At 49.3% G+C, this 27,942-nt stretch overlaps 1 protein-coding gene across 23 annotated transcripts in view; it reads left to right on the forward strand.

Annotated features, from left to right (window-relative positions):
• Positions 1-27,942, forward strand: part of DYSF (dysferlin) — a 239,464-nt gene that overhangs the window by 32,747 nt on the left and 178,775 nt on the right. For 12 of the 23 annotated variants that reach the window (XM_060117344.1, XM_060117350.1, XM_060117345.1 and 9 more), the window contains 4 exons: positions 15,734-15,839; positions 24,438-24,552; positions 25,815-25,907; positions 26,259-26,470. In XM_060117344.1, coding sequence (XP_059973327.1) covers positions 15,734-15,839; positions 24,438-24,552; positions 25,815-25,907; positions 26,259-26,470 — 526 coding nt within the window. Of the gene's footprint in view, positions 1-10,699; positions 10,826-15,733; positions 15,840-24,437; positions 24,553-25,814; positions 25,908-26,258; positions 26,471-27,942 lie in introns of those variants that run through there. The other 11 variants (XM_060117352.1, XM_060117360.1, XM_060117356.1 and 8 more) reach the window with 2 other exon arrangements.

The following is a 27,942-nucleotide window of genomic DNA, read 5'->3' on the forward strand; positions in this document are numbered from 1 at the left end:
ACATACTTATATTAAGAGATTACCCATTATTTATCTGAAAGGTAAACTTAACAGGGAATCCTGTACTTGATCTGGCAACTCTATTCCAGGGTGGCTGTCCCCCCGCCCCCCACTTCAATCAAGCAGCACAGAAGGAGACCCAGATTTACACCAAGAATCAGCTAGAAGGCACATTACTGCCTTTAAAGAAGCGTTCCCTTAGGCTCTCACAATAACATTTTCTTTAGAAGAGTGTGATTCACTCCCAACCTTTCAGTGACCTGGTGCCTCTATAAAGTGGGGCCTTGAGGGCTCTCTTAGCCACACACAGAGCCTTGCCTACCTTCACCTGCCCTGCGATCTGGGTTGTCAGTATGGTGTCTGCCACTGACGGGGGCTCGGGTACCTCCCTGGGCACCGCTGCTCCCTGTCCTTCCTCCTCAGCTGCTCCTCCTCTCACCCCGACGTCGGCCCCGTGAGCTGGTCACGGAATGAGCTGGAATGAATATGGACTTTGGGAAGAGCTAGGGTCCAGACTCAACAGCCCTGTGGCCTTGGGCAGGTCCTCAGCTCAGCTCCCTGAGCCTGTTTCCTCCCCCTTAGGGAGTATTAAATCAAGTGCAAAAGCACATCTCAGGGACCTGCCACAGAGGGCTGCTCCCTAAATGACAGTTCCTTTCAGCACACCCCCTTTTCCATAGCTCCCCTGCGCTGCCCTCCAGCTGCCCCAGTTGCTTGAGTCCCACTGACCCCAGCCCTTTCCCATCAAAGGCTGCTCTCAGCCAGCTGTGGTTTGAAAACGGACTCACTCATTCATACTGAAGTGTTGGTGGCAGCCTGTGGCTTAACGTTTTGCTCCTTCTTAGGAAGGATGGTGCTTTAGGTGCTTAGGCGATGGTGATTTATTTCCCGGACTCCTCTTAGGCCAAAAATGAAAGTGCTAACGGTGGGCCTTTCGGCACTATGATAGGCTGTGAGGAGATGTTTTGAGAACGGTGGGTCTTCCTGACATAGGTGACCATCTCCTGTAGGGCTGTTGCTGACCCTGGAGTAGGTCTTGGTGCCCCCAGGGTGGAGGTAGGGGTTCTCCTGGTGTCTCCGGGGACAACGGGCTTAATCTATTGAGGGAAAGCGGGGGTTGCTAGAAAGGAGCCGAACGTGAGTCTGTCATGTGCAAGAATGTAAGGAAGGTCAGGGAGCACATCTGGCCAGTGGGTGCCTTTGACTCACACCTGGAATGAGTTGATGTGGTCAAGGGGTTCCATCCTGGCAGGGGCAGGTGGTCTTGGTCCCCCAGGTTGTCTACATAGCTGAGCAGGGCAGTGGTGGTGGCTGGCATGAGAGTGAGGGTCAAAGGCTACTCTTGGGAGCCCCACTTTCAGCAGTGGGTCTTATCCTGGCACTGCCTTGACCTGGACCTTTCTGAACCTGTTTCCTCATCAAGACAAAGGCAATCACAGTACCTACAATGCAGAGTTGTTGTATAATGCGTACGTGTCAAATGCTTACCCTGTGCTTGGCACATTGAAGGTGTCCAGTACATGGGGACTGTTGGTTGTGGCAGGATCCATATAGATGCACATACAGAAACCACACCAGTATGTGAACATTACAGCAAGCGCATGCCCCGTCTGGACACGTGCTGTACCTGAATATGAACACATTCTTTTTTATTTGAAAAAAAACCCCCACAAGAGTATAAAAATTATAAATACTTTTATAAGCAGAAGTAAGCTCCAGGATTTCCCTGGTGGTCCATTGGTTAAGACTCTGTGCTTCCACTGCAGGGGCCACGGGTTCGATCCCTGGTTGGGGAACTAAGATCCCGCATGCCAAGTGGCACAGCCAAAAAAAATAAAATAATAAGCGTAAGTAAGCTCCATTTTTAAAAGTTTATAAAGGAAAAAATGCATGTTCCCCAGTCCGCTCCTTCCCTTCCCTCCAGTGGTGTCCACTGTTGACCGTATATAGCTTCCTCAACTTTCCCTAAGTATCTGCAAGCATCTGTTTATATACAAGTGTATTCATTTACTTACACAAAAATGAGTCACGCCAGGTATATTGGTCCCCATCTGGCTTTTCGTCATTTTATCATGAACTGTTTTCCCAGGTCAGTGGATATTGATCAACCCCATTTTCAGTAGTTGTGTTGTATTCCACGGTGTGAGTGCACCATAATTTATCCCACTGTAACTTTATTGACTGGTATTTAGTTTCTTTCCAGTTTCTTTCCTGGCCTTCCACTGAATATCTTTATCCAAACGTTTTTATGTTCTTATACTATTTTTCCTTTAGGATAGGTCCTTAGAAATGGGATAACATTTTCATCAGTTCTGGCAAATTACTTTTCAGAAAAGGTGTCCTGATTTACGTCTACCGACAGTGTAAAAAAAGTGCCTGTCAATGTTTTATTTTTGCTAGTGCCATGGGGAAAAAAGGTATCTTATAATTTGTGTTTCCTTAATTGCTTGTAAAGTTGAGCATCTTTCCATGTGTTTATTGCCCATTTGTATTTCTTCTTCTGTCAGTTGCCTATCTTAATACTTTGAGGTGCTTGTTTTATTCTAACTAATTCATGGTAGTTTGTACGTTTGGGATCTTGTTAGGAATATTGACCCTCGGTCTGTTTTAAGTGTGGATGGTATTTTCTCTCTGCTTGTCGTCTATTGGTTGCTTTGTCCTGGTGTCATTCTTACACAGGAATGGATGTTCACCCAAATATGCCCGTGCACATAGACATCTAAAAAGGCAGAGAGGCATGTTGCTGTTGTTAGAAGTTGGGGAAAGTAGCCCTGTGTTCAGCCTCCAGGTTTCAGCAAGCCAGTTGGCAAGCCTCCGGAATCCTTGGGAGGCAGTTTTGAGGCAGGAATACTTATAGTTCACCATCCCATTGTTCTCAGCATCCTCGGAAGCATTGACCGTATCCTTATTTTCCAAGGATTTTTATAACTATATTTTGTCCTGGATTCTATCCAGGACATCCCTGGGTTTCGGAATAGTTTTTCTTTTGTCTTTCTCTGGATTGAAGTGGAAAACTATTTAGAGTTACCCTTGGGCAGCCCCTGGAGGATCAGATACTGGCAGGAAGTCTGCCAGAGGCCAGGCGGGCTGGGGTTTGTGTGTGTGTGTGTGTTATGTCCGGCTGTTCTCATTTCCTGCCCCTCACGGCCAGGCACGCATGGCTGAAGGGGCCACAGCTCATGGTGTCTCCTCACCGGTGTCCTTAAACTTCCCCTGAGTGTGTGTGCCTGTGTGTGTGTGTGTGTGTGTGTGTGTGTGTCCTGCCAGGTCAGGGGCTATCTGATTTTCCTGTTGTGCTGACTCACTGAATCTAATGAGGAAGGTGCGGCTGAGTCAGTGATGAATGGGTTTGAGCTGTAATACATATATTTTTAGTTGACATGTCTTTTTCTTAGTTTAAAAGATAAAGAATGAGAAACTGACACATGGAGACCTTTCTAGAGCCTTTTTTGGGAAATAATTTCAAACTCATAGAAAAGTTTCAAAAAAGAAGAACATCCACACACTTTACTTAGATTCATTTATTGGCAATGTTCTATTCCATTTGGTTTATAATATTCTCTCTCTCTCACTCTCTCCTCTCCCTCCGTCCTCCCTTTTTCTCTCTCTCCCATTTGAGGGTAAGTTATACTCATCATGGCCCTTTATCCTTAAATACTTCTGTGTATATTTCCGAAGAGCAGGGATATTTTTTTACATAATCACAGTAAGTTACCAACTTCAGTAAATTTAACATGGTTGCCTACTTTAATCTACTGTTTGTATTTTGATCCTATCAGTTGGCCAAGTTATGTCTTTTATAACATTTCCCCTTCCCTTTCCCCCAGTACAGGATCCTCAGTATGAATACCCATATTGAACTTCGTCATCATATTTCCATAGCCTCCTTTACTTTGGGACATTTCCACAGTTATGACAATTTACATTTTTGAATAATACAATACCCCAATTAAAAAAATAGAATATTCCTCATTTTGGGTTTGTCTGATGTCTTTCTCATGATTATATTCATGATCAGATTCCGTTACTGACTCCTGGCTGGAATCCATCATAGGTGTGTTGTGTTTATCTCAGGATCTGGAGGTGCATGGTGTCCCTCGTTGGTGACATTCATTTCAATCACCTGTCAAAGTGTTGTCTGATGTTTCCATTGTGTCTTTACTGTTCTTTTTTTCCTCCTTGAAGTGTGTTAAGAGACACTTTAAGACCCTGCAAATATCCTGCTCCTCATCAAAATGTCCCCCTAGATTTCACATCCACCGGTGACTCTTGCTTGACTGATTCAGTCTTTACCATGAAGGTCGTGAACTGGTTTTCCATTGCCAGCACTCCTTTCACATTTACCAGTCTGGGCTGTGTAAGCCTTTCCTGCTGGAGGCCCTAGTGATGGTGCTTGTCTAATCCCACTGCTGTCATGCCTGGACCCTACCCTGTGCCTGCACTGGTCATCGGCCACCCACACTCTCACTGGAGCCTCCCCCCGTGGCAGGTATGTCATCCAGAGTTGAAAGACCTGTGGGAGTCTCCTCCATCCTTCAAGGACAGAGCTAGAGTCAGGAAGAAGCCTATTCAGGGCCTGGATTACAATGTTAGAAAGTCCTTCCCTCTGTTGAGCCACAGTCTCTCTCCCTGAGATTTTGAGGGTCTCATTTCTATTCTACCATCAGGAGTGACCAAAAATAAATCTTACCTCGTACATGTATTATGACAGTCATGATCTAATGTGTCCCTCACTTCAATCTGGTGGGGTAGTATGTGCAGAGGACGGGAAGGTGGTGAGTGGGGTGACATTTACCAAGCACTGTCTATGTCCCAGACACAGTTGGGGGTGTTAGGTATGTGAACTTGGATTTTACAAGAACCCTCTGAAGTGTGCACTATTCCTGTCAAGCTCCAACAGTGCAGGGGTGGTTGTCAATTTCGCGTAACCAGTATCCCCAATACCTACAATAATTAGGTGCTCACTACATATTTGTCAAATGAATAAATGACCTTTACAGATGAGAAAACAGGTCTCAGAAATGTTATGTAATTTGTGCTCAGCCACAGAGCTGTCGCATGGCAGAGCTGAGGTTCCAGCCCAGGTAGGATGACTCGAGAGCTCTTATTCTTCATCATTCTGTGATAAAATTTATTTTTGGAAGATAGTTGAGAGGAAGAGTGTTTTCAAAGTGTTGCTATAGGTTGAAAGGTATAGTTTAAAAATGTTGGCAGTGACTCAACATGTGAAGACCATGGTTGGTGTGTGTGACACCCAGAGTCTGCCACCTGCGGTGTCCCATGAACCAAACAGAGCAAGAACTGTGTCCTGCCAGCCTTCCTGGGCCACCTTCCTTCCGGGTGTTTGGAGAGAGGGCTTGTTTTACATTCACTTTTTGGTCAGTGTCAGTGTGAGCTGCACCCACTTCTCCCACCTCACTTCTCCCTAACACAGCTCCTAGCACCTGGGGATGTTGCCTTCTCTGGTCTGCTGCACGTCGGCTGCCTCACCCGTTCATTCTTCAGCTCATGGCACCATGGCATATGGGAAGGCCTGGGGTAACCGATGGAGGGTCTGCCACCCCCTGCAGGTGTGGAGGCCACTTTCAATAGAGCGTCTCTCTTAGGTCCTTCAGCTATATCCCTGCCACAGACATGGCTGCCTCTCTCTGACTAGCTGGTTTCTCCTGGGGTCTCAGCCAGCTGCCCTGTTGCCAGACCTGTTCCGCACACTCGACCCTTCCCTTCCTTCTTCTCCTCAGGGCCCAGACTTCAAGGCCACCCTCTGAAAGCTCCAAATGCATAGTGTAGACTACTAGACCTCCCAACCTCCCCTTCATAGGAGAGTGTAACCCATCTACAGAGTACAATTACTGAGCTCTTTAAAATGACCATTCACCCCTGATCTCCCAACAAAGAACTAGCAGGCTTGTGTTTTAAAATGTAGGTTTTATTATTATTCAGGTATGGAAAGCCAACAAATCAGGAGATGATTGCCATTGAGAGGATAGTTTGTTGCAGTTCCTCAGAGGAGGGGGCATGCTGCACCATGGGGGCCACATGGGGAAGCACCAGGGTCAGTCAGGAGGCAGGGGGAGGGATGGGGAAGCATGGGCAAGAGCCTTTACTGTGGTTTCCTCAGAAAAGAGCAGGCAAGGCAGGGTAAGCGGGTTTAGGATTGGCTAGTTTGAATAATTTCAGCAGGCTCTGGAGGGCAGGGGCTATGTGAAGTCATGTGGTACCGGGCCCTGGGGTTTTCAGTGCAGGGGAATGTTGGCTGAGTGTGAGTGCTCAATAGAGAAGGTGGTGGGGGTGTGGGCTCTGGATTGGTTGGTTTGCATATGAAAGGTGCAGTTGCAGGTGAGTCCTTTATATCTCTAGGAATTGGCTAGCCCTGGGAGACGCAGCCCCTCCAAAGTGAGCAAAGCCCCAGATACCAAAACATCAAAATATTGAAAATAAAAAGGCATGATTAATACAGCTTGGTATTAGATTTTTTTAAAAAGGTTGAACCAGATCAGATTTATAGCCTGGGCTCTCTTTTCCATGGACGAAGCAAACCAAGGGTCTTTTTATGTCTTTCATGATGTGTTCATGGGGCTCTGAGGTGTGCCACTAGTCCAGGATAGGGTCTAAGGCAAGGCTCTTGGAGTCTGGCTCTGTCTGTTATTTGTGTGAAATCAGACAAGTCAAATGCCTTTCCGAGTCCCAATCTCCTCATCTGTAAGGTGGATTGAAGTAATACCAGTACCTACCCCACAGGGCTAGTGTCAGTTTAATCACTGTGGCAGTTTAACGGCTGAGTGTATATTAGACACTCTATACATGTAGAGTGTCTAATATACACTCAGTCGGGAGGCAGTTAGCTCTTAGTAGAAGGTAAGTTCCATGAGGGCAGGCTCGGTGTTTTGTCTGATATGCAAAATAAGTATTTGTTGAATGAATAAATTATAAAATTTAAAAAGAGTTTTTATGCTTTGCTTTTTTTTTTTTTTTTTTTTTTTTTGCATTACGCGGGCCTCTCACTGTTGTGGCCTCTCCCGTTGCGGAGCACAGGCTCCGGACGCACAAGCTCAGCGGCCATGGCTCATGGGCCCAGCCGCTCCGCGGCATGTGGGATCTTCCCGGACTGGGGCATGAACCCGTGTCCCCTGCATCGGCAGGCGGACTCTCAACCACTGCGCCACCAGGGAAGCCCTATGCTTTGTTTTTAAATTTAATTTTTGAGTTAGTAAAAAAATTTAAGGAGTTATAAAAGCAGACTCTATTTTAAAAAATGCAGCAAAAGTTCTCCCTTTGTTCCCCCATTTGCGCAATTCTCATCTTTCTCCCATAGGAAACCACTGTTCTTTGTTTCTTCTGTATCACTCATATTATTGGTTAATCACCAGTATAAATTCTGACTTTCCTCTTTTTTACATAATAGGTAGTATATTTATTTATTAAAATAGATTCTTTTGTATTGTGGTAAAATACACATAACAATTACCGTCTTAACCATTTTTAAGTGTATATAGTTTAGTAGCATTAAATACATTTGCATTGTTTTATAACCATCACTACCATTCATCCCTGTAACTCTTTTCATCGGTAAAACTGAAGCTCTATACCTATTAAACAATAACTCCCCATTGTCCCCTCCCTCCAGCCTCTGGCAAACACCATTACACTTTGTATCTATCTGACCACTCTAAGTAATAGGTAGCATATTATACACACTTTTTTGAACATTGTTTTTTTACTTAACAATGCATCTTTAAAAAAAAAATCAATCAATATTTTTTAAATTGAAGTATAGTTGATTTACAATGTTGTGTTAATTTCTGCTGTACAGCAAAATGATTCAGTTATACATATAAACATTCTCTTTTTTTCAATATTCTTTTCCATTATGGTTTATCACGGGATATTGAATATAGTTCTCTGTGCTATACAGTAGGACCTTGTTGTTTACCCATTCTCTCTATAAAAGCTTACATCTGCTAACCCCAACCTCCCACTCTACCGATCCCCCAACCCCCTCTGCCTTGGCAACCACCAGTCTATTCTCTATGTTCCTGATTCTGTTTCTGTTTCATAGATAGATTCATTTGTATCATAGTTTAGATTCCACAGTAAGTGATATCATATGGTATTTGTCTTTCTCTTTCTGACTTACTTCACTTAGTATGATAATCTCTAGTTTCATCCATGTTGCTGCAGATGGCATTATGTCATTCTTTTTTATGTCTGAGTAGTATTCCATTGTATACATGTACCAAATCTTCTTTATCCATTCATCTGTTGATGGACATTTAGGTTGTTTCCATGTCTTGGTTATTGTGAATAGTGCTGCTATGAACATAGGGATGCATGTATCTTTTTGAAATATAGTTTTGTCTGGATATATGCCCAGGAGTGGGGTTGCTGGATCATATGGTAATTCTATTTTTAGTTTTCTGAGGAACCTCCATACTGTTTTCCACAGTGGCTATACCAAATTACATTCCCACCAATAGTACAGGAGGGGTCCCTTTTCTGCATACCCTCTCCAGAATTTGTTACTTGTAGACTTTTTAATGATGGCCATTCTGACCAGTGTGAGGTGGTACCTCACTGTAGTTTTGATTTGCATTTCTCTAATAATTAGCAATGTTGAGCAACTTTTCACGTGCCCATTGGCCATTTGTATGTCTTCTTTGGAGAAATGTCTATTTAGGTCTTCTGCCCATTTTTCAATTAGTTTTTTTTGTTGTTGAGATGTATGAACTGTTTGTATATTTTGGAAATGACCTTGTTGGTCACATCGTTTGCAAATATTTTCTCCTATTCTGTAGGTTGTCTTTTCATTTTGTTTGTGGTTTCCTTTGCTGTGGAAAAGCTTGTGAGTTTGATTAGGTCCATTTGTTTATTTTTGTTTTTATTTCTATTGCCTTGGGAGACTGACCTAAGAAAACATTGGTACGGTTTATGTCAGAGAATATTTTGTGTATGATCTCTTGTAGTAGTTTTATGGTGTCATGTCTTATGTTTAAGTCTTTAAGCCATTTTGAGTTTATTTTTGTGTAAGGTGAGAGGGTGTGTTCTAACTTCATTGATCTACATGTGGCTGTCCAACTTTCCCTGCACCACTTGCTGAAGAGACTGTCTTTTTCCCATTGTATAGTCTCTCCTCCTTTGTTGAAGATTAATTGACCATAGGTATGTGGGTTTATTTCTGGGCTCACTATTCTGTTCCATTGATCTATATGCCTAACAATGTATGTTGAAGGTTTTCCATACATTATAAATCTACAGTGTAACATTTCCATTATTTTTATAGCTGTATAGTATTCTGTTGTATGTCTATACTTAACTTACCTGTTTTCTATGATGGACATTTGCGTTGCCTCTTGTGTTTTGATTTTACAGTGATGTAAAATGTCCAGATGTTTCCTTTTTAAATTTTAATTAATTATTAAAATTTTTATTGGAGTATAGTTAATTTACAATGTTGTGTTAGTTTCAGGTGTACAGCAAAACGAATCAGTTATACATATACATATATCCACTCTTTTTTAGATTCTTTTCCCATGTATGGCCCGATGTTTTAAAATAAAATTGTTTAGGCTTCTTTGTGCTTTGTTAAAATCAACTTACTTGGCCACCTTAATTCGTACCCTCCCACTTAAGGCTTAGACTTGGAGGTCACCACCTCGCATTTCTGATAGGACAGCAACCTACTGGATGATGAATTTGGGAAGCAGCTCTTTTTCCATGAGGAAGGATGTCAACATGGAAGCAGCTTTGACCTTGCACTCCCTCTCCCATGCTAATTCCTGACCTGGCTTTCTGTCTTTGGGATGGCAGCAGCTCTTTTGGACCCCACACTTCTCTTGCCCTCACATTCCAGTGGCTTGGGAACACAGCACAGCCAAGAGGGACGACCAGGTCTGGGGAGGCTGGGCAGCGCAGTTCTCTATCAGTAGGCTGCCAAGGCCCACAGGGTTTCCTTCCAGCCCACCAGGCTCCACACACACTCAGAGCTCGCTCCCAGGCAGCCCGTGCAGGAACCCCCCAGGCCCATCCTTGCCTCATTTGACTGCTACTGAATCCTGCCTGCCACTCTGGGCCACTGGTTGGTACCCACCGAGTGTGCAGCATCCCTGATGTGCAGAAGACCGTGGCGCCCTAGGGTCTGTGTCTTAGCCTTGGTCTCAGGATGGGATGGGTCTCCTCAAGGGTCTGGACCCTCCCAGGTCCGAGCCCCCTGAATAACACCACATCTTCTCCGTCCTCCGTGAAATGAATGAATGAAAAGTGGCCGTCAGGGTTTCTGATCGCAGTCGAGCCTCAGATCCGTCCCCCTTCCCTCCCTCCTCCTCCCCGCAGTTCGGCGGGGCTGCCCACACAGGGGAGGCTCTGCCTTTCTCGGACTCAGGAGCATCAGCCCACAGCCTGCTCCTTAGGCTTAGGGATAGGCAGCCTGCTTCCAGCCTTACCTCCTAGCGGAGTGGAGGCCTGTGAAGCCGCTCAGGCCCTCGGAGGGACTGACCTCAGGGCCTATGCAGGGTTGGCAAGCGGGGGTATTTCATGGCCCAGAAACACGTTTAAGGGAGGAAATGGCAAGCAATCCTGCTGGCCGCGGTCCCTCCCGCCCGGAGGTGGCCGGGCTGGCAGGGGTGGGGCCGGCGCTTCCCCTTGCATTTCCTCCCATTGTTCCCGCCCCGCTTCCGGGAATTCTCCCTGACGGGAGCCTGGACGGGCGGGATGCCGGCGAGGGAGGAGAGCCGGCTGCGCTCTGCGCCCTGACCCGCCGCGCTCTGGCCGCAGCCTCCAGGGTCCGGAACCGGAGGCCCGCCGGCAAACTAGCTGTCTGCACCTCCAGGTCTGCCATCCCTCCGCTCCCCTGCCGGCCCTGCCTCCCGCCGCCCCAGGCTGAAGCCTCAGAATTGCCGGGAATTGCCGCTGGGAATCTGGGGGCCACGTCTGTCAACCAACACATAATGCAGGAGGCTGCAAATAAGAAAATAGTTTATTTGGGATTTTAAGAATTGCAATTCGGGAGACGCAAATTCGGGTACCTGTGAAAGTATTGGGAGAAAGAGGGGCTTATAAAGACAAAAAGCCAGGAGATTGTTAAAAGTTGCCTGGTGAGAATTGTGATAGGATCTGAAAGTATTTGTGCTTAAAGAAGCACAGGTTGGGGACTTCCCTGGTGGCGCACTGGTTAAGAGTATGCCTGCCGGGCTTCCCTGGTGGCGCAGTGGTTGAGAGTCCGCCTGCCGATGCAGGGGACACGGGTTCGGGACACGGGTTCGTGTCCCGGTCCGGGAAGATCCCACATGCTGCGGAGCGGCTGGGCCCGTGAGCCATAGCCGCTGAGCCTGCGCGTCCGGAGCCTGTGCTCCGCAACGGGAGAGGCCACAACAGTGAGAGGCCCGCGTACCGGAAAAAAAAAAAAAAAAAAAAAAGAATATGCCTGCCAATGCAGGGGACACGGGTTCGAGCCCTGGTCCGGGAAGATCCTACATGCTGCGGAGCAACTAAGCCCGTGCGCCACAACTACTGAGCCTGCGCTCTAGAGCCTGCGAGTCACAACTACTGAAGTCCGTGTGCCACAACTACTGAAGTCCATGCACCTAGAGCCCGTGCTCCGCAACAAGAGAAGCCACTACAATGAGAAGCCCGCGCAGCGCAAAGAAGAGTAGCCCCCATTCACCGTAACTAGAGAAAGCCCGCGTGTAGCAACAAAGACCCAACGCAGCCACAAAAAAAAAAAAAAAAAAAAAAGAGAGAGAGAAAAGAAGCACAGGTTGTTTTAGGGTAGGAGGTCTATAAATAGATAGACTCTCCTGAGTTATTTTAGGGAAAGGGTCCGATAAATATCTGGAGTTTCGGGCAGGTGTTCTGGATGACTTCATCAGGTCAAAAGGTCAGATTCCATCCAGGCTGAGACATATAAAAGTCACACTTCATTAATGGCCTCCCAGCTCCATTTTATAGAGCTGTCTTACCAATACCGACTCTATTTTGATTTTCCTTTCACAAGTTCTAGGGCAGGATCCACCATCAACCTGCTCAAGCAAGTCCCTCCGTTCTGCTGCCCCAGTTTCACAGTGTCGCATTGTTACCCAGAAACTGGGTTTGCCTCTTGGTGGGTGTCGAGCCAAAAGACACAACCAAGTCAAAGACCAGGAGAAAGAAGTATTTATTACTTGCAGCAAGTAAGGTGAACTTTGGGAAATCCTTCCGAAAGCAGTGTCTCCCTGGAACAACAAAATTGGGGAAGTTTTAAGCTATGGGTATATGCATATTCGAGAAGGGGCTTGGGCAGTAGGCAGAGTCCAAGCTTTAGTTGACTGAAGGCATGAAGGTCAGAAAAGGTCAACATCACCATCTCTTAGATTCCAGCTGATCTGGTGGTTGAGTGCCTGAGGGGGGATTTAAATTCTGAACAGCTCAAGAAGGTGCTTTAGGCTAGTCTTTACAATTTAAATAGAACTGGGAGTCTTCACAACTGGTTTGTTATCTTTGCTATTGTTACTTTTGCTTTGATAAGTTTGTCCTTTATGTTCTCTTAAGATCATTATTACTGAGATCTATTCAAGGACAAGCACTGCGGCCAGGATTAGATCACAAAATGGTTTAGGCCAAAAATGGCTTCTCTTATGTCAATGAGGCCATGCCTGGTTCTCCTTCTCTGGGGACTCCCTACCCCATCTGCTTACAGCATGGATTCAGGGGTTCTCTGCACCTACTGTCTGGTTTTTTTGACGTTGCCCAGGTCCTAAGGACACTTCAGTCAACACACTGGTGACAGGGGCCTTCCCCTCGCTGGCTCTGGGATGGAGACTCTCCAGGAGGCCCAGTTTAGTGAGCTGTGGTACAAGCCTGCTCTGTTCTGCAAAGGACTATAACACAAACCAGTCCAAATTCTAGAAAATTCAATTCCTAGCATCATGAGGGGTGTTAGAATCCTGGAATGAATATTAGCAAACATCTCTCCCTTTAGCCCTATTAAAAAATAAAATTAAACTAAGTAAATTTGAAGATCTAATTGGTTTTTTATTCAATGAGTTATGAATCTGGCAGCGTCCCATCTAGCAACTAGAAAGGCACTCCATGGGGTTGGAAGATTTTATAGGCAGAAGGAGGGTAGGGCAAGAAGGTATTAACAAAAGAATATGAAGGGTTATTTTTAAGTCAGGACATCAACTTTTTTGGGTGGGGAACGGACAGGCAACGGTTTATCATGCAGATTGCCTCGTCTTCTTCTGGATGGGGGTGGGAGTGGGGTAGAGATGGCCCACAAGACAGATTACCTTTCTGGTGCTTGACCAGAACATTCTAGACTGCCCTATTAAGATTACATTTCTGGGAAAGGTTGAAACTGCGAGATCAGACCCGGTATTAAATCTAGGTTTGGTATTGGCCTCGGCCTGCAGCGGCTTGAAGCAGGATTTTGGTTCCCCAGCCAGAGACTGAAGTCAGACCACGGCAGTGAGAGCGCTGAATCCTAGCCACTAGACCACCAGGGACAGTGGTCAGTGACAAGGCCCTGGCCCGTTGGCTTTGTAGAAATGAATTTCCACGAAGAGGCAGACAGTAGTGAAATAAGCAAAGTGTTTATTAGGAGGAAAAAGAGTACATGTGAATAGACTCACAAGGGCGGGCTCAGAGAGAGAGCCGCGCCCTCGTGGTAGTTTGAATCACTTTTATGGGGCATTTTGTCCAGGTTTCCTCTGGCCAATCATCTTGCTTTGCCCGGCTCTTTGTCCGTATTTGGTTTAACTCAGGGTCCTCCTCTGTGTGTGCACGCATCTCTTAGCCAAGTTGGATTCTAGTGAAGAGGCCTATACGTAGGTTGACATCACCTACTATGGGGTGGCGCCCCTCCCTTTTTGACCCCTGAGGAGCCTTTCTGCACATGTATAGTCAGGAAGGCCTCCTTGACCAAGAGAATGAGAAAAATGTGGTCTCTTTGTCTCTTATCTGGGCAGGGCTCAGCTCCTCTCTTATCTTAAAGTGTCCACCGGAGGCAAAGTCCAGCTATTTACCCTGTTCCTATTGTTATTTTTATCTGGAAGTGTAAACAGGAGGCCGGCTGTAAATGTCTAACCTGGAGCCCATCTATCTCCTGCCTCACACCTTTTGGCAATTGTGAATAATGCTGTTATGATCTTGGGTGTACAAATGTCTCCTTGAGTCCCTGATTTCAATTCTTTTGGGTATTTACCCAGAAGTGGAATTGCCAAATCATATGGTAATTCTATATTTATTTATTAAAAGCTTTGTAGCGTTATTATTTTTTAAATTTTATTTATTTTTGGCTGTGTTGGGTCTTTGTTGCTGTGCATGGGCTTTCTCTAGTTGTGGTAAGTGGGGGCTACTCTTCGTTGCGGTGCACGGGCTCTAGGCGCGGGCTTCAGTAGTTGCAGCATGTGGGCTCAGGAGTTGTGGTGTGTGGGCTCAGTAGCTGTGGCTCGCGGGCTTAGTTGCTCCACAGCATGTGAGATCTTCCCGGACCAGGGATCGAACCCATATCCCCTGCATTGGCAGGCAGATTCTTAACCACTGCGCCACTAGGGAAGTCCTGGTAATTCTATATTTAATTTTTTTGAGGAACTGCCATGCTGTTTTCCATTCCAACCAATGGTGTGCAAGGGTTTCAATTTCTCAACATCCTCGTGAGCATTTGTTGTTTTCTGTTTTCTGATAGTAGTAATGGATGCGAAGTGGTACCTCATTGTGAGCAGCCAGTTTTAATAATCAGCCCATTAGGTCAAGATGATAGTTTTATTTCATCAGTAATAAAAACTCATATTCAAATCAGTTGTTATAGAGACCAGAAAAAGGAAGGTCCCAGATAGTAGGTGTGCTATTTATCCATCGGAAAAACAAAAAATTAACAAGCAAATGATGAGAGTACACCTGTGGCTGGTCATTGTTTGTGTCCTGACAGTAATGTGCAGGAAGCACACCCAAGTCCGATGTAGGCACTGGGCAACCGTTCTGGTTGACACAGGCCACTCGCTGCCCTGATTTCCTGCTGCTGCTGCAGGATGCAATTTGCTCGCTTTTTAGCTTAGGGACACACCCTTTTTCCTTGGCACTCTTTGAAGGGTACCTTCACTGAACATCAGGTGGTGACCTTCTCTTTCCTAAGAGCCCATCCCTCTATGGGCCCCCTCCCCTCAGTCAGAGATGCGGCCTCAGGTGTGTGTGGGGTGATAGTCTCTTAGGAGTGGGGCATGCCTCCCCTGCCCCAATTTTCCTTTCTCCCTGTCCCTGAAGATAGGAAGGTCTGTTTGTTTTTCATTTATCATCATTGCTGGCTGAGCTCTGGGAAACCAGTGTAGATGGTCTGTGTAGCTGTGGGTCAGGAGAGCTGCTGAGGCAGAGGAGAATGCAGATGCAGTGGCGGCGAAACTGCCCCTGCTTTCAGGAGACGCTGCTCTGGTGCACTGTTCAGGTCTGATGGGCAAATCAACCCAGGCAGATGGAGTGGAAGGGCTGGGCCCCTGGGTGGGGGCGGGGCAGAAGGGGTCAAAGTTGACCTTGGGGGAAAGTGTCTCTTGTCCTTCTCGTGCAGGGAGAGGGGCCTGGTCTTCCAGGGATGGTGATGGGGTAACTGGGGGCAGGGCTGCTGGGGGAGCCTTGAGGGGTCCTAGGCATTCTAGGCAGGTCAGTTGGTCTGTGGGGTATCTGTGAGGTGGTAGTGGTGAGGGGTATACGGGAGAGGAACTGGGCGCATTGGGCTGCTTTTCTACAGTCTACTTTTCTCTCCTCTCAGGTTCCTGGGGGAGGCCAATGTCCCACTCCGGGAGGTCCTTGCCACCCCCAGTCTGTCTGCCAGCTTCAATGCCCCGCTGCTGGACACCAAGAAGCAGCCCACAGGGGTAAGTGTCCACCGGCCTCTGCATCTGGCCGGTTTCTGTCTGAGGCTTTGCCCTCCTGACCCCAGTGGTGTGTCAGAGTCCAGCCCCCAGCAACCAGGCCCGGCCTGCCCTGGCTGGAGCTTGGTGGGCCCGGGAGGGGCTCAGGGGTGGAAGGGATGGGAGGGGAAGAGGAGGGACCTGGCCCCATCTGCAGGGCTCAAGTCAGCCTTGCCTCACAGCAAGCCTGCCCCTGGGTCACCTCCCGGGATTGGTTTTCCCCTGGAAACCCGATGTCTTCCCAAGCTTCTTGGCAGCCTTGGTTATGGCGCCTCCATCTCCCTGGTAACCTTTCCTCACCATCCAAGCCCCTTCTCCAGATCTGGAATATCTGAGTCATCTGGGTCACAGATCACAAGGGAAGGGGAACAGACACCCCCCTCCCCTGCCCACAAGGACCTGTCAGACCCCCTTCCCTTCCTCCATAGTCCTTCCTGCTCCTCCGCCAGCCTTCCCAGTGCTCTCCCAGTCCTCCCAGACAATTCCTAGCCCTCATCTCTGGCCTCCCGTTATTTTTAGTGAGCTAAATATACCCTGCGGGGTTCTTTCTTCATGGTCAGTAGAATTCCTGACCTTCCCTCTGGGTCAGCCCCACCTCCCAGGATGCACTGCGGGGACTAACAGTCTGGAAGTACTTCCTCCCAGCGGGGCCCTGGGGAGTCTCTCAGACAGAGTGTGGCTACTTTGCCCGGTGGAGTGTGTGCGTGTGCATGTGCGTGCGTGCGCGTGTGTGTGTGTGTGTGTGTGTGTGTGTGAGGCTGGGGGCTCTTGGCTGGCTTGGTGAGTCAGGAAGTGGCCGGTCTGGGCAGAGCTCTGAATGGAACCACTGCTGGGAACTGGGAGCTGGAGAAAGAGAGTGAGTGACTGAAGTCACACAGTGAATCAGCGTCCAGGCTGGGACATGAATCAGGGGGCACATCTCCTGAGCTCTGAGTCGTGGAAGGGACTTGAATGGACTCCTGGTTCACTGCCCTTCTGATGCTGGAATTTTCTCCTAAGGTGCCTTAGGCCAGTGATGGCTGGGATGCTTCCTTGGTGGGGAAATGCCACTTCCCAGAGAGTTCATCCCTTTCTCAGACAGTGCTCACAGGTAGAACATTCTGGTTCAGTGCAGGGTTCGCTGAGCCTGTCTCCATCACCTCCTGAGTCGCTTTTGTCCTCCCTTGGAGCTCTTCAGCCTGCTAATGCTTCCTGTAGTCAGGAAGGGCTCCGGGACTGCTGAGCTACCCTTCTAGGGATCCTGAAGAGGGCCAAAGCTGGCTCCTCTGAGACGGAGAGCACGAATGCAGGAGTGGCAGGCATCGAGGCAGCTGGGGAAAGAGGTCTTTTGAGCCAGGGGATCTGCTCGGTGCTTCTCCACAGTGTCTCAGGGACAGCGCTGCCTACTTTGCTGAGGGTCGGGCCCTCAGGGCCTCCAACCGGGGTTTCTTGCTTCCTGGCTGGGCCACTCAGTCATCTCCTCACTCTCGCCCTCTCTGCATCTGCGACACTGGTGTTTCCTGCCAGTCCCCCTGCACCTGCTCCCCTCCAAGATCAAAGGCCCACCCAGCCGCTGAGACACCTGACCATGGGGCCGAGCCTGGCTGTGACTCTCTGGATGCCCCACCTCTCCTCTCTCGCTCTGTGTTCCTACGCTCTGTCTGCACTTCCCGTGCGCCCGCTGGGAGCTGGCTGCCTTCTCCTCCCTGGGCTGGGACCCCTGGCTGTCTGCAGAGCTTGCCACTCTGTCACACACCATGTCTCCAGGAAGGGGCTGTGAGAGCCACAAGGTGATGGGGGGCAGCTGAGCACGGGCTCCGGGAGCTGGGGTAAATTAGGTTCCTGGACCCACCTCCAGTGTGTGTGTGGAGGCTTCTCCACACCAACCAGCAATACTCCAGACACCAGCTGGGTGGCCTGCGATTCAACTCAATCCTGACACTATCTACCTGGCCATAGCATCAGATCCTACAGGTTAAATGCTCAGTCCTGCCCACCACCCACCTTCAGATACCAGTCGTAAGCCCAGGCTGTTACCTGTGTTTCTGACCAACTGGCTATGAATCGGAGGTTCCCAGAACCTCCTCCACACGTTCAATGAATTTGCTAGAGTGGCTCACAGAACTAAGAGAAACATTTTACTTACTAGATTACCAGTTTATTTATTTAAAAAAATTTATTTATTTTATTATTTTTGGCTGCATTGGGTCTTCGTTGCTGCGCGCGGGCTTTCTCTAGTTGCGGCGAGCGGGGGCTACTCTTCGTTGCGGTGCGCGGGCTTCTCACTACGGTGGCCTCTCCTGTTGTGGAGCACGGACTCTAGGCGCGCAGGCTTCGGTAGTTGTGGCTCACGGGCTGTAGAACGCGGGCTCAGTAGTTGTGGCGCACGGGCTTAGTTGCTCTGTGGCATGTGGGATCCTCCCGGACCAGGGCTCGAACCCCTGTCCCCTGCATTGGCAGGTGGATTCTTAACCACTGTGCCACTGTACCAGTTTATTATAAAAGGGTATAACTCAGGAATAGCCAGACAGAAGAGACACACAGGCAAGGTATGGGGAAGAGGCACAGAGCTTCCATGTGCTCTCCAGAAGCCCAACTCTATCCAGTCTCCACATGTTCTCCAACACAGAAACTCTGTGAAACACAGCCTTTTGGGTTTTTATGGAGGCTTCTTGACTTAAGCATGATTGATTAAATCATTGACCATCAGTGACTGATTCAACCTCCAGCCCCTCTTCCATCCCTGGAGGTTGGGGGTGGGACTGAAGTTACAACCCTCTGTTCACACAGTTGGTCCTCCTGGCAACCAGCCCCATCCTTAGGTGGGGTCCAAAGGTCACTCCATTAACATAACAAGAGACCACCTTTGTCACTCTTGGCACTCAAGAAATTCCAAGAGTTTTGGAAGCTGTGAGCCAGGAAATGTGGACAAAGACCAAATATCTATGAAAAATATATTTTTGTAATCTCAGTGACCAAATATGTATGTCTTATAAATCACAGCATAGCATGGGACCTCCTTCCCTGGGCCTGTGGAGAGGGTCCAGGACCATCTTCTAACCCCGGTGATAGTGCTGAGTCACACTGCAGCCCCAGGCAGGTCCCAAGGCCCTCTGAACTGGGGCTCCCCACCCGGGGCCTGGGGCTGGTTGCACGGCAGTTGGGAGCACAGAGAGCTGGGCATTTGCTCAGAAGGGTCAGAGAGCCCTGTCAGCAGCTGTGGATTCTCACTGGCCATTTACTGAGGCCGATTTCTGGGCTGAGTCCGATGGACAGAGCTTGCCAGGCATCCCCTGTTGGTTGTAGCTCGGATGACCTCACAGGGCCAAAGGAACCTGCTGATGGTGTGAGGAGAGTGAAGTCAGGGCTTGTGGGATCCTTAGAAAACCCGAGAGGGACTGAGAGGAGAGGAGGGGCCTGCTGCAGGCTGGCCTGTGGGCTCCACCTGCCTGTCACTCGGTATTCTCACCCAAGTCCCTTCAGATGTGGCGTGCTGGGCTGTGTGCCATGAGAAGATGCCAAAATTATCTAGATGCCTCTAGCCTGAAGGGGAAAACACTACCCCCGTCCTGGGGGAGTCTCCAGGCCCACGAGGATGCCAGACACACATGGAGGAAACAAGCAACATACTCACAAATGTAGTTTGAGAGCAGCTTGCTAATGAGGGTGTGGCTGATACACCACGGAAACCAGGTCGGAATCTCCTCAGCCTTAAATGCCAGAGTTAGGTCAGGAAGGGAAACCCGCTGGGTGACAAAACACGTGCAACCCACTGGCGGGGTGGGTCGGGGAGGCAGGAGGGCCCTGTGTATTGGGAGCAGGCACCGAGGTGAGCAGACACAGCGCTCTGGTGAATCCCGGAGTTTCCTTCAGGTGGTCTGAAGATGCTGCCGACAAGCCCTGCCTCAGCTCAGGGCCACATCTTACCCTCTGCCGGCTGCTGGGTGTCGTCTGAGGGCAACGCACATGAAGTGCGTTGGGGGCAGTGTGGGGGGGCTGGTCCAGGGTTTGGTCCTGCTAAGCTCCGTGTTGGAGAGCGGTGGCCCAGGAGGGAGGCAGCAAGCAGCGGGGCTGAGCATGGCAGGGTGGGCGAAGGCCCTGGGAGCTTGGCCCTATAACCTGTAGGAGGATCTGATGGGGCTGTCCTCTGTCTCTGACTGTCCTGGTGTCCTGGTTTCCTGGGCCCTCTTAGCCTGGGGGCCACACAGGACCTTGTAGAATTCTGTGATATTGTCGACAGAATGGCGACAGGGGTGACGGAGGTTATCTGCTCCAGGGCAGCGTGCTTTGATGGACACATGACTGACTGGCAGTGGCCTTGTGATAGGACGTATGCATGGTGGTGCTGGGGCTGAGGGCCTGAGGGACGGGGCTGTCGGATGGAGCACCTTGATGTGGAGGGCCTTAAAGAGGGTCCTACTGAGGGCTGTGGGCCAAAGTCGTGGTCTAGGAGAACATGGAGCTCACATACATCCCACAGAAAGAAGATCTCAGCTCTGGTTATGTCTGGAGAAGGGGACAGGCTATGAGATATGATGTCCCAGGAAGGATGGGAGAGGTCCTGACCCTGAGTGGGGCCCACAGACATGCCCCCTTTCCTTTAGATCTCAGTAGAGCTAGAGGCCTCCAGTATTAACCAGCTCTGGTCCTGAAGCAGTGGACCCTGGAGCCTGCCCCCTGCTGGCGAGATCTATTCTAGATCCTGGGTTTCAGATCCTCAGAAGCTGCCAGGGATGTTCCTGTTGTTTCTTGATGACCATGTAAAAGGTGGAGCTGGCTCTGTCTTGGAGGTCTGTTCACAGGCCTGGAGCCACTGGCATGTTGCCAAGCCTTCAGGAGGTTTGTGGGGGGCGCTCTCAGTGTGGAGGGACCTGATGCTCAGGAAACTCCGGGGGTGGGGTGGGGGCAGGGGTTACCTGGGTGGTCTTGGGATTCAGGGGCTGCTGTTCCTTCCTGAGCCTCCACGCTAATGACACCCAAGCCACTGCATGGAGCAGTTACACTCCCAGGGCTCCACTTCTGCACAGAGCCCATAGATGACGTACTGGAAGCCCCCAGGTGGTGAGGGCCGGGGGCTGGACAAGGTGAGCCCCAAGAAACAGGAAGTGGTATTCTTCAAAGGAATCTGGTCCCAGGGTCAGAGGACCTCAGCCACCAAGTGTTACGGGGCTTTATTTGTCTCTGCTGGGTGAGATTCCTGTGGTTATAGCAGAAGCAGATTTCTCAGATTTTTGTTTTTTTTTTCGCCGTACGCAGGCCTCTCACTGTTGTGGCCTCTCCCGTTGTGGAGCACAGGCTCCGGACGCGCAGGCTCAGCGGCCATGGCTCACGGGCCCAGCCGCTCTGCGGCATGTGGGATCTTCCCGGACCGGGGCACGAACCCATGTCTCCTGCATCGGCAGGCAGACTCTCAACCACTGCACCATGAGGGAAGCCCTTATAAAAAAAATTTATTTATTTATTTATTTATTTATTTATGGCTGCATTGGGTTTTCGTTGCTGCATGCGGGCTTTTCTCTAGTTGCGGTGAGTGGGGGCTCCTCTTTTGTTGTGGTGTGCGGGCTTCTCATGGCGGTGGCTTTTCTTGTTGGGGAGCATGGGCTCTAGGCACACGGGCGTCAGTAGTTATGGCACGCGGGCTCAGTAGTTGTGGCTCGTGGGCTCTAGAGCGCGGGCTCAGTAGTTGTGGCACACGGGCTTAGTTGCTCTACAGCATGTGGGATCTTCCCGGACCAGGGCTTGAGCCCGTGTCCCCTGCATCGGCAGGCGGACTCTCAACCACTGCGCCACCAGGGAAGCCCTCAGATTTTTAAAACCTTCTATTTTAAAATAATTTAAGATTCAGCAAAAAGCTGCAAGAGTAGTTGAAAGAATATTTTGTCCTAAACCATTTGATTCTATCTCCTGGCTCCTCACCCTGAATTTAGTGTGTATTTTCTCAGATTAAGGACTTTCTCCTACATAATAACCACAATGAAACCTTCAAAATGAGGAAACTAACACAGCTGTAGTTTGCTGGTACTGGACACAGCACTACCATCGAACCCAGAGACCCTCATTCAAGTTTCATCGGTTTTATCAACAGTGCCCTTTATAACAAAAGGATCCAATTAAGGATCATATGTTGTGTTAGTTGTTTTGTCTCTTTAGTCTCCTTTCCTATGGGAGAATTCTTCAGTCTGACTTTTATAACCTTGTGACCTTGACACTTTGCAGAGTACAGGCCAGTTGTCCTGTAGATCGTCCCCCGTTTGGGTTAGCCTCATGGTTCCTTGTGATTAGATTTAGGTCATTAATCTTTAGCAGGAATAGAGCACAGTGATGCTGTGCTGCACCCACTGTGTCCTAGGGTGGCATGACTTTGACTTGTTTCATTCCTGTGTGATTAACCTGGATCGTTTGATTAACTGGCATTTGCTAGGTTTCTCCACCAATCACGAATCCATTCCCTTTTCTAATGAGTAAGAATGGGGGGAGGGGTAGGTATTTTGTGACTCTGTAAATACTTTGTTCCATATCCAATTTTTACCCAGCAGGTTTGACACCCATTATTACTTCTTGGTTGGATATCGTTTTGATGGTCGCTAAATGGTGATATCTTAAATCAATTACTATTTTTTTCTGCGTTAATCATCTGGCATTCCACTGTAAGGAAAAGTGTCCTCCTGTTGTATTTATTCATTTATTTCTATATGGATTCACGTATTCCTATTTTATTCAATGGTTTAGTCTGTTCCCGTCATTATTTATTTTCATGTTCAAGTTGTACCAGATTTGCCCTGTGGGAACCCTTGAAAGCAGGCTTCTTTGTCCTTTTGACATTTTTTTTGAAATCATTTTCTGAGTACTTCCTTGTTTTCTGGCACAAAAAGGTGTTCCAGGGTCATCTTCTACCTTCCCTGGCCTAACCCTGGAATTAGTTACTGCTCCGAAGAGCCCAAATTGCCTTTTGATGAAGTGAAGGAAAATACAGCTTCCCAGGCCCACCTCAGACCTGGTGTCTCAAGGAGATGGGCGTGGCTGTGAGCCGGTCTAGGTATCTGGGGCCGCCTGAGAGGCTGTTGTCCGCGTTACTAGAGCTTAGGGTGCGGGGCGCGCTGGCTGCTCAAGTGGCGACACCTGGTGGTGGTTCAGGAACCTGCATGGCTGTTAGGACAATGCCTTGGATCTGGGACTTAAAGGGTCTCCTTGACTTCCCGGGCCTCCTCCTAGGTCTCCTGGGATGGGGAGCTGGCTCCAGCCTCCTTCCTCGGTGTTCTGAGCACCCGCCCATTCCACCCCCCACCCCACCCCCACCCCCCCCCGCTCCGATCCTGCCCTCCCTTAGACCGGCTGCCCAAGCCCAGGCTCCAACCTAAAGGGTTCAAGCTGCAGAGCTGGGTACATTCAGGACCTTGAGCTCCTTCCATCTCAGGACCAGGATTCGTTCCAGGAGTTTCCGGACATCCCTAATATTACTCAGCAGAGACAGATGTCTAGTGAATTATGCTGAGTCGCTCAGAAGATGCATCATTAACAGTTATGTTTATAAAGCGTTTATCAAAATTTGGGGAAATGCTTACTGTCTAATATTAAGTAAAAGACAAGCATTTGCTGTACAGCAGACCTGTACATTATTCATTTAAAAAGACTGGAGAGAATTATATCAAAATGTGAATAGTGGTGGAATTATGGCAATTTGTTTTCTTTTACATTTTTCTTTAAGGTTTTTGTAATTCCCAAACTTTCTTACTTTGGAGTTTTTATTACTTTGATCGATTAAAAGGCTGCCCCAGGACATCTGCTGGACCTGTTGTATCAGGGAAGGCTCGGCCAGGCCTCCATGGCCTGGGAGCAGTAAGACTAGAGAGCGCCATGGCTGTACCTTTTCTTCAGGTCCAGGTGCCCCTTTGAAGGGTGCCGGTCTCCTGGTAGGCTCGGGTGGGGTGGGAGCACAAGGCAGCCTTCCCCTGTCCATGTGAGTGGCGTGATGGGTCACTCTCTTCTCACTGGTCAAAGCCGGAGCATCTGGGGGTGAGATGGGAGACAGGGGTGCTTCTGGGAGGGAAGAGGGCTCAGAAAGGTGAGCAGCACCCTGAGACCCTCTCAGTGCTAGCTGGGGCCTGAGCAGAGCAAGGCCAAGCTGTCGGTAGATAGACAAGGGAGGACCCTTGGCTGAGCAGAGTGGCCAAGGGGGCTTTTTCCAGAAGATGGGCCTATGTTGAGAGTTGAAAAATCCTGCAGATGAGGTTTGATCGCTGATTCTTTTATAGAAGCTTACTAGGCATTCTATTAACTAATTTAATCCTCATTTGACCCTATGCAGAAAGTGCTATTGCCATTGCTACCCCCATTTTACAGACGAGAAAACTGAGGCACAGAGAGTTTACAGATCTTGCCAAAGTCAAACAGCTTCTGAGTGGTGGAATTGACTCCAGATTCAATGCTCTTAACCACCTGACTATGCTGATGATGGGGCCACAGCCTCCTGCAAACCAGACTCCATTTTTTGTGGAGGGACGAAAGGAATAGGAAGGATGCTGGAGGGCGGTGGTTGGAGGCCAACACACTAACCTGCTGCCCTCTCTCCCCCATCTCTTCCAGGCCTCACTGGTCCTGCAGGTGTCCTACACGCCTCTCCCTGGAACCGTGCACACGTTCCCACCTTCGATGCCTCTGGAACCCTCCCCGACTCTGCCTGACATGGATATGGTGGCTGGTGAGAAACCCACCCTCACCCTGGCAGGGCCCCGGGGGGAGAAGCCTAGCAGTGGCACCCAAGTCTGAGAAGGGGGTGCCTTCCTCATATTGGGGGCTGCCCAGGCCTGGAGAAGGGAGACCGTGGGTGGGTGGGGAGTCTTGAGAGCTGACTTCTGTCTTGCAAAACAAAGGGGCAGGAGGCGGGCTCCTCTAGGTGCCGCTAGGATTAGTGGGAGGATGCCTTCCTAGCACCAGCTGTTCAGGAAGGGGACTGTGCCAGGGCTGGGCACCCTGCCCTCTGCAGCTCCAGAGGGGTGGGAGTTTTAGAGGTAGGCCTGTGCTGAGATGGGGTCCATCCTAGGTGATGCCTGAGGCCCCACCCACTCCCCAGAGCTGGATGCCTCCCTGCCCTGGCACTCCGTAGGCCTTTAGCAATGACATGTGACCAAAGAGCTGGATTTTCCCTGAAAGAGCCCTGGGCTGAAGTCAGGGGACCTGAGTTCCAGTCTTGCCTTTGACACCAAGTAGCTGTGTGACTTTGGGCCAGTCACTCCCTCTCTGGTCCTACAGTTTATTATTTGTGAAGTGAGGAGACTGAATTGTCTAGGTCTCAAGGTTGCCTCAGTTCTTTTTACTTATCTCTCCTGGCTTTGTGAAGTGAGGACCCAGCCCAGGGTGGCTGGCTTGCCTAGTGCTGGGCCTGGGCGTGACAATCCAGCCTGCTGGGGTGAACAGGAAGCCACATAGGTGGGCCAGGTGGGGTCTTGCCCGTGAGAAAGATTCTCTCATGATGAAGGGAGCTAGAGGCAAACCCAGCATGACACCCGGCAGCCCGTCTCAGGTGTGCCCCGAGCCTGTCCTGCGGCCCATGTAGGGCTCCTGGTGAGGCAGGCAGGGCAGGGCCCCTCTTGTTGGACTGGGCACTGTCTGAGCTCAGAGGTGGGGAGATCCTTCTGGACTGGGGTTGAGGGGGAAAGCAGGGGGTGCTCCTGGTGACCGAGGGTGGGGAGGCTGAGGGCCCCGAATGTTCTGGGGCCACTTTTGAGGTGAATCTGACAGAGTTGGGTTCCAGCCACTTGGGGAAGGCTCCTAGCGGTGACCAGTTCCCAGTCCTTCGCAGAAGGTGGTGAGAGGGACAGTTGGACAGATACGGCGCCTATTTCGGAGCTTTGTGCCAGGCCAGGGCAGGCGGGGAGAGCAGGGTTGGGGAGGGGGCCTAGCTTGGCTTCCCTTACCAGCTCCCTCCTCCCCTTCTGGGGCTGTGCCCTGCCCGTGTGCCAGGTGGGGGACAGAGCCGGGCTGAGACTTGGTCCCTGCTCAGTGACAGCACCGTGGACACAAGATACTCTGGAAAGAAGTGGCTGGCCCCCACGGGTGAGACACGGGCCGGGCGGTCCCGATCCTACCACCTGTAACCGGCTCGCTTGCTGCCATCGTCAGCTCCCCAGAGTGGGACACGGTGGCCAGAAGGGCTCATCCTGCAGGACGAGGTGGGGAGGGCTGGGGCCATTCTGTCTCCTCCTGTCGACTCACTGGACTGACCACCCTCAAGTGTCAGCTGTTGGAAGCTCTTCTTCTTCTCCCTCATCCATCCTGGCTGAGTGGTGGGGAAAGAGAGGGGAAGGGGATTTGGGTGCTGAGCTGTTGGGTCCTCCATCAGGTCCCTGATGGAGGATCCTCCCAGGGGCCGGAGGAACCCAGCCTCATCAGCACCCTCTCCTCCAGACACAGGAGGAGAGGAGGATACTGAGGACCAGGGGCTCACGGGAGACGAGGCCGAGCCATTCCTGGACCAGAGCGGGGCTCCGGGCCCAGGGGCCCCCATCACCCCAAAGAAGCCACCTTCCCATCCTCCCCCCTACCAACCCGGGGGAAGAAGGAAGAGAAGCACGCCCGCACCCAGAAAGCCGCTGTCGGACAAATCGCAGGACTTCCAGGTGACTGCAGTCTCCTCCTCCAGTCTGCAGTAGCCGCTGATGCCAGCGCAAAACTTGTCTGTCAGGTCCTAAGGGCTCTCCTAGGTGGGAGTCTGGTTCCCCTGGGTCCTGGGCAAATGCTAGATATGGAGTCCATGGCTTGGGGCCTCTAGAAAAAGCCTCTGCCCAGCCCATGGTTTTGCTCTTAAAAAAAAAAAAAAGGAAGAAAAAGGGTCACTGCAGAGTCAGCATCACTACACTGTTACCTGTTTTCCCCAACCAGAGTTGCCAGCCGGTGCTGTGCTGTTCAATGTGTGGTCCGTGGACGAGCAGCATGGGTGTCACCTGGAAGCATGTTAGAAAGGCGGGATCTTGGGCCTATCCCAGACCCACTGAATCAGAATCTGCACTTGAACAAGATCCCCAACTCTGAGAAGCTCTGCCTATCCTTTTTTCTCCCTCTATCCATTTCCCCTATTTATAGCCGTGATTTTTCTGAAGGTCATGTGCAATTTGTGTTTGTTCAAGTTTTTCACAGAATAAAACTATGAGTATTAACCCTTTGACATTTTTTAATCCAAAAATCTATCCCATTTAATTTGCCTTTTTTTCTTTTTAAATTTTTATTTATTTATTTTTTGACTGCACCATGTGGCATGTGGGATCTTAGTTCCCCGACCAGGGGTCAAACCTGGGTTCCTTGCAGTGGAAGTGAAGTGTCTTAACCACTGGACCCCCAGGGAAGTCCCTAATTTGCCTTTTAATTTGGGTCCTTTGCTTGTTCTTTTTCTTTTCTACAGAATTTTCCATTTTGATGTAATTGCATTTAGTGATATTTAACTATTCAGGACTACTATTAAAGTTAAAAACAGGAAACTTAAATTTTTGTGTGTGTGTGTGTGGTACGTGGGCCTCTCACTGTTGCGGCCTCTCCTGTTGCGGAGCACAGGCTCCGGACGCGCAGGCTCAGAGGCCATGGCTCACGGGCCCAGCCGCTCCGTGGCATGTGGGATCTTCCCGGACCAGGGCACGAACCCGTGTCCCCTGAATTGGCAGGCGGACTCTCAACCACTGCGCCACCAGGGAAGCCCAGGAAACTTAATTATTTATGTATTAAATGAAATAAATTGTAAAAATATGCTTCAGTTCTAAATTGTGGTAATTTCAGCAAATGTTCTAGTTCTAACCACTATGTTTGCCTGAGAGACAAAATTCTAACTTATTTTTATTATTATTCACAAGACATGTTATTGTTTTTCTCCTTAGAAAATTAATACTTTTTTTTGGTAGAAAATTTGGAAAATACTGTACAGTGAAGAGAATAAAAATCACTCACCCCCTTCCCATTGCCATTGATAGTATATTCTATAGTATCTTATTTTTAAAAAAGAGTTGATTAATAAAGAAATAACTGCTGATTAGAAATTAGAACCAGTAAACATCGAATTTTTTCATGAAAGCTTTAATACTTTAAAATGTATTATTTTAAAATA

Source organism: Mesoplodon densirostris, chromosome 14 (assembly GCF_025265405.1).
Source record: "Mesoplodon densirostris isolate mMesDen1 chromosome 14, mMesDen1 primary haplotype, whole genome shotgun sequence".
NCBI classification, from domain to species: Eukaryota; Metazoa; Chordata; class Mammalia; order Artiodactyla; family Ziphiidae; genus Mesoplodon; species Mesoplodon densirostris.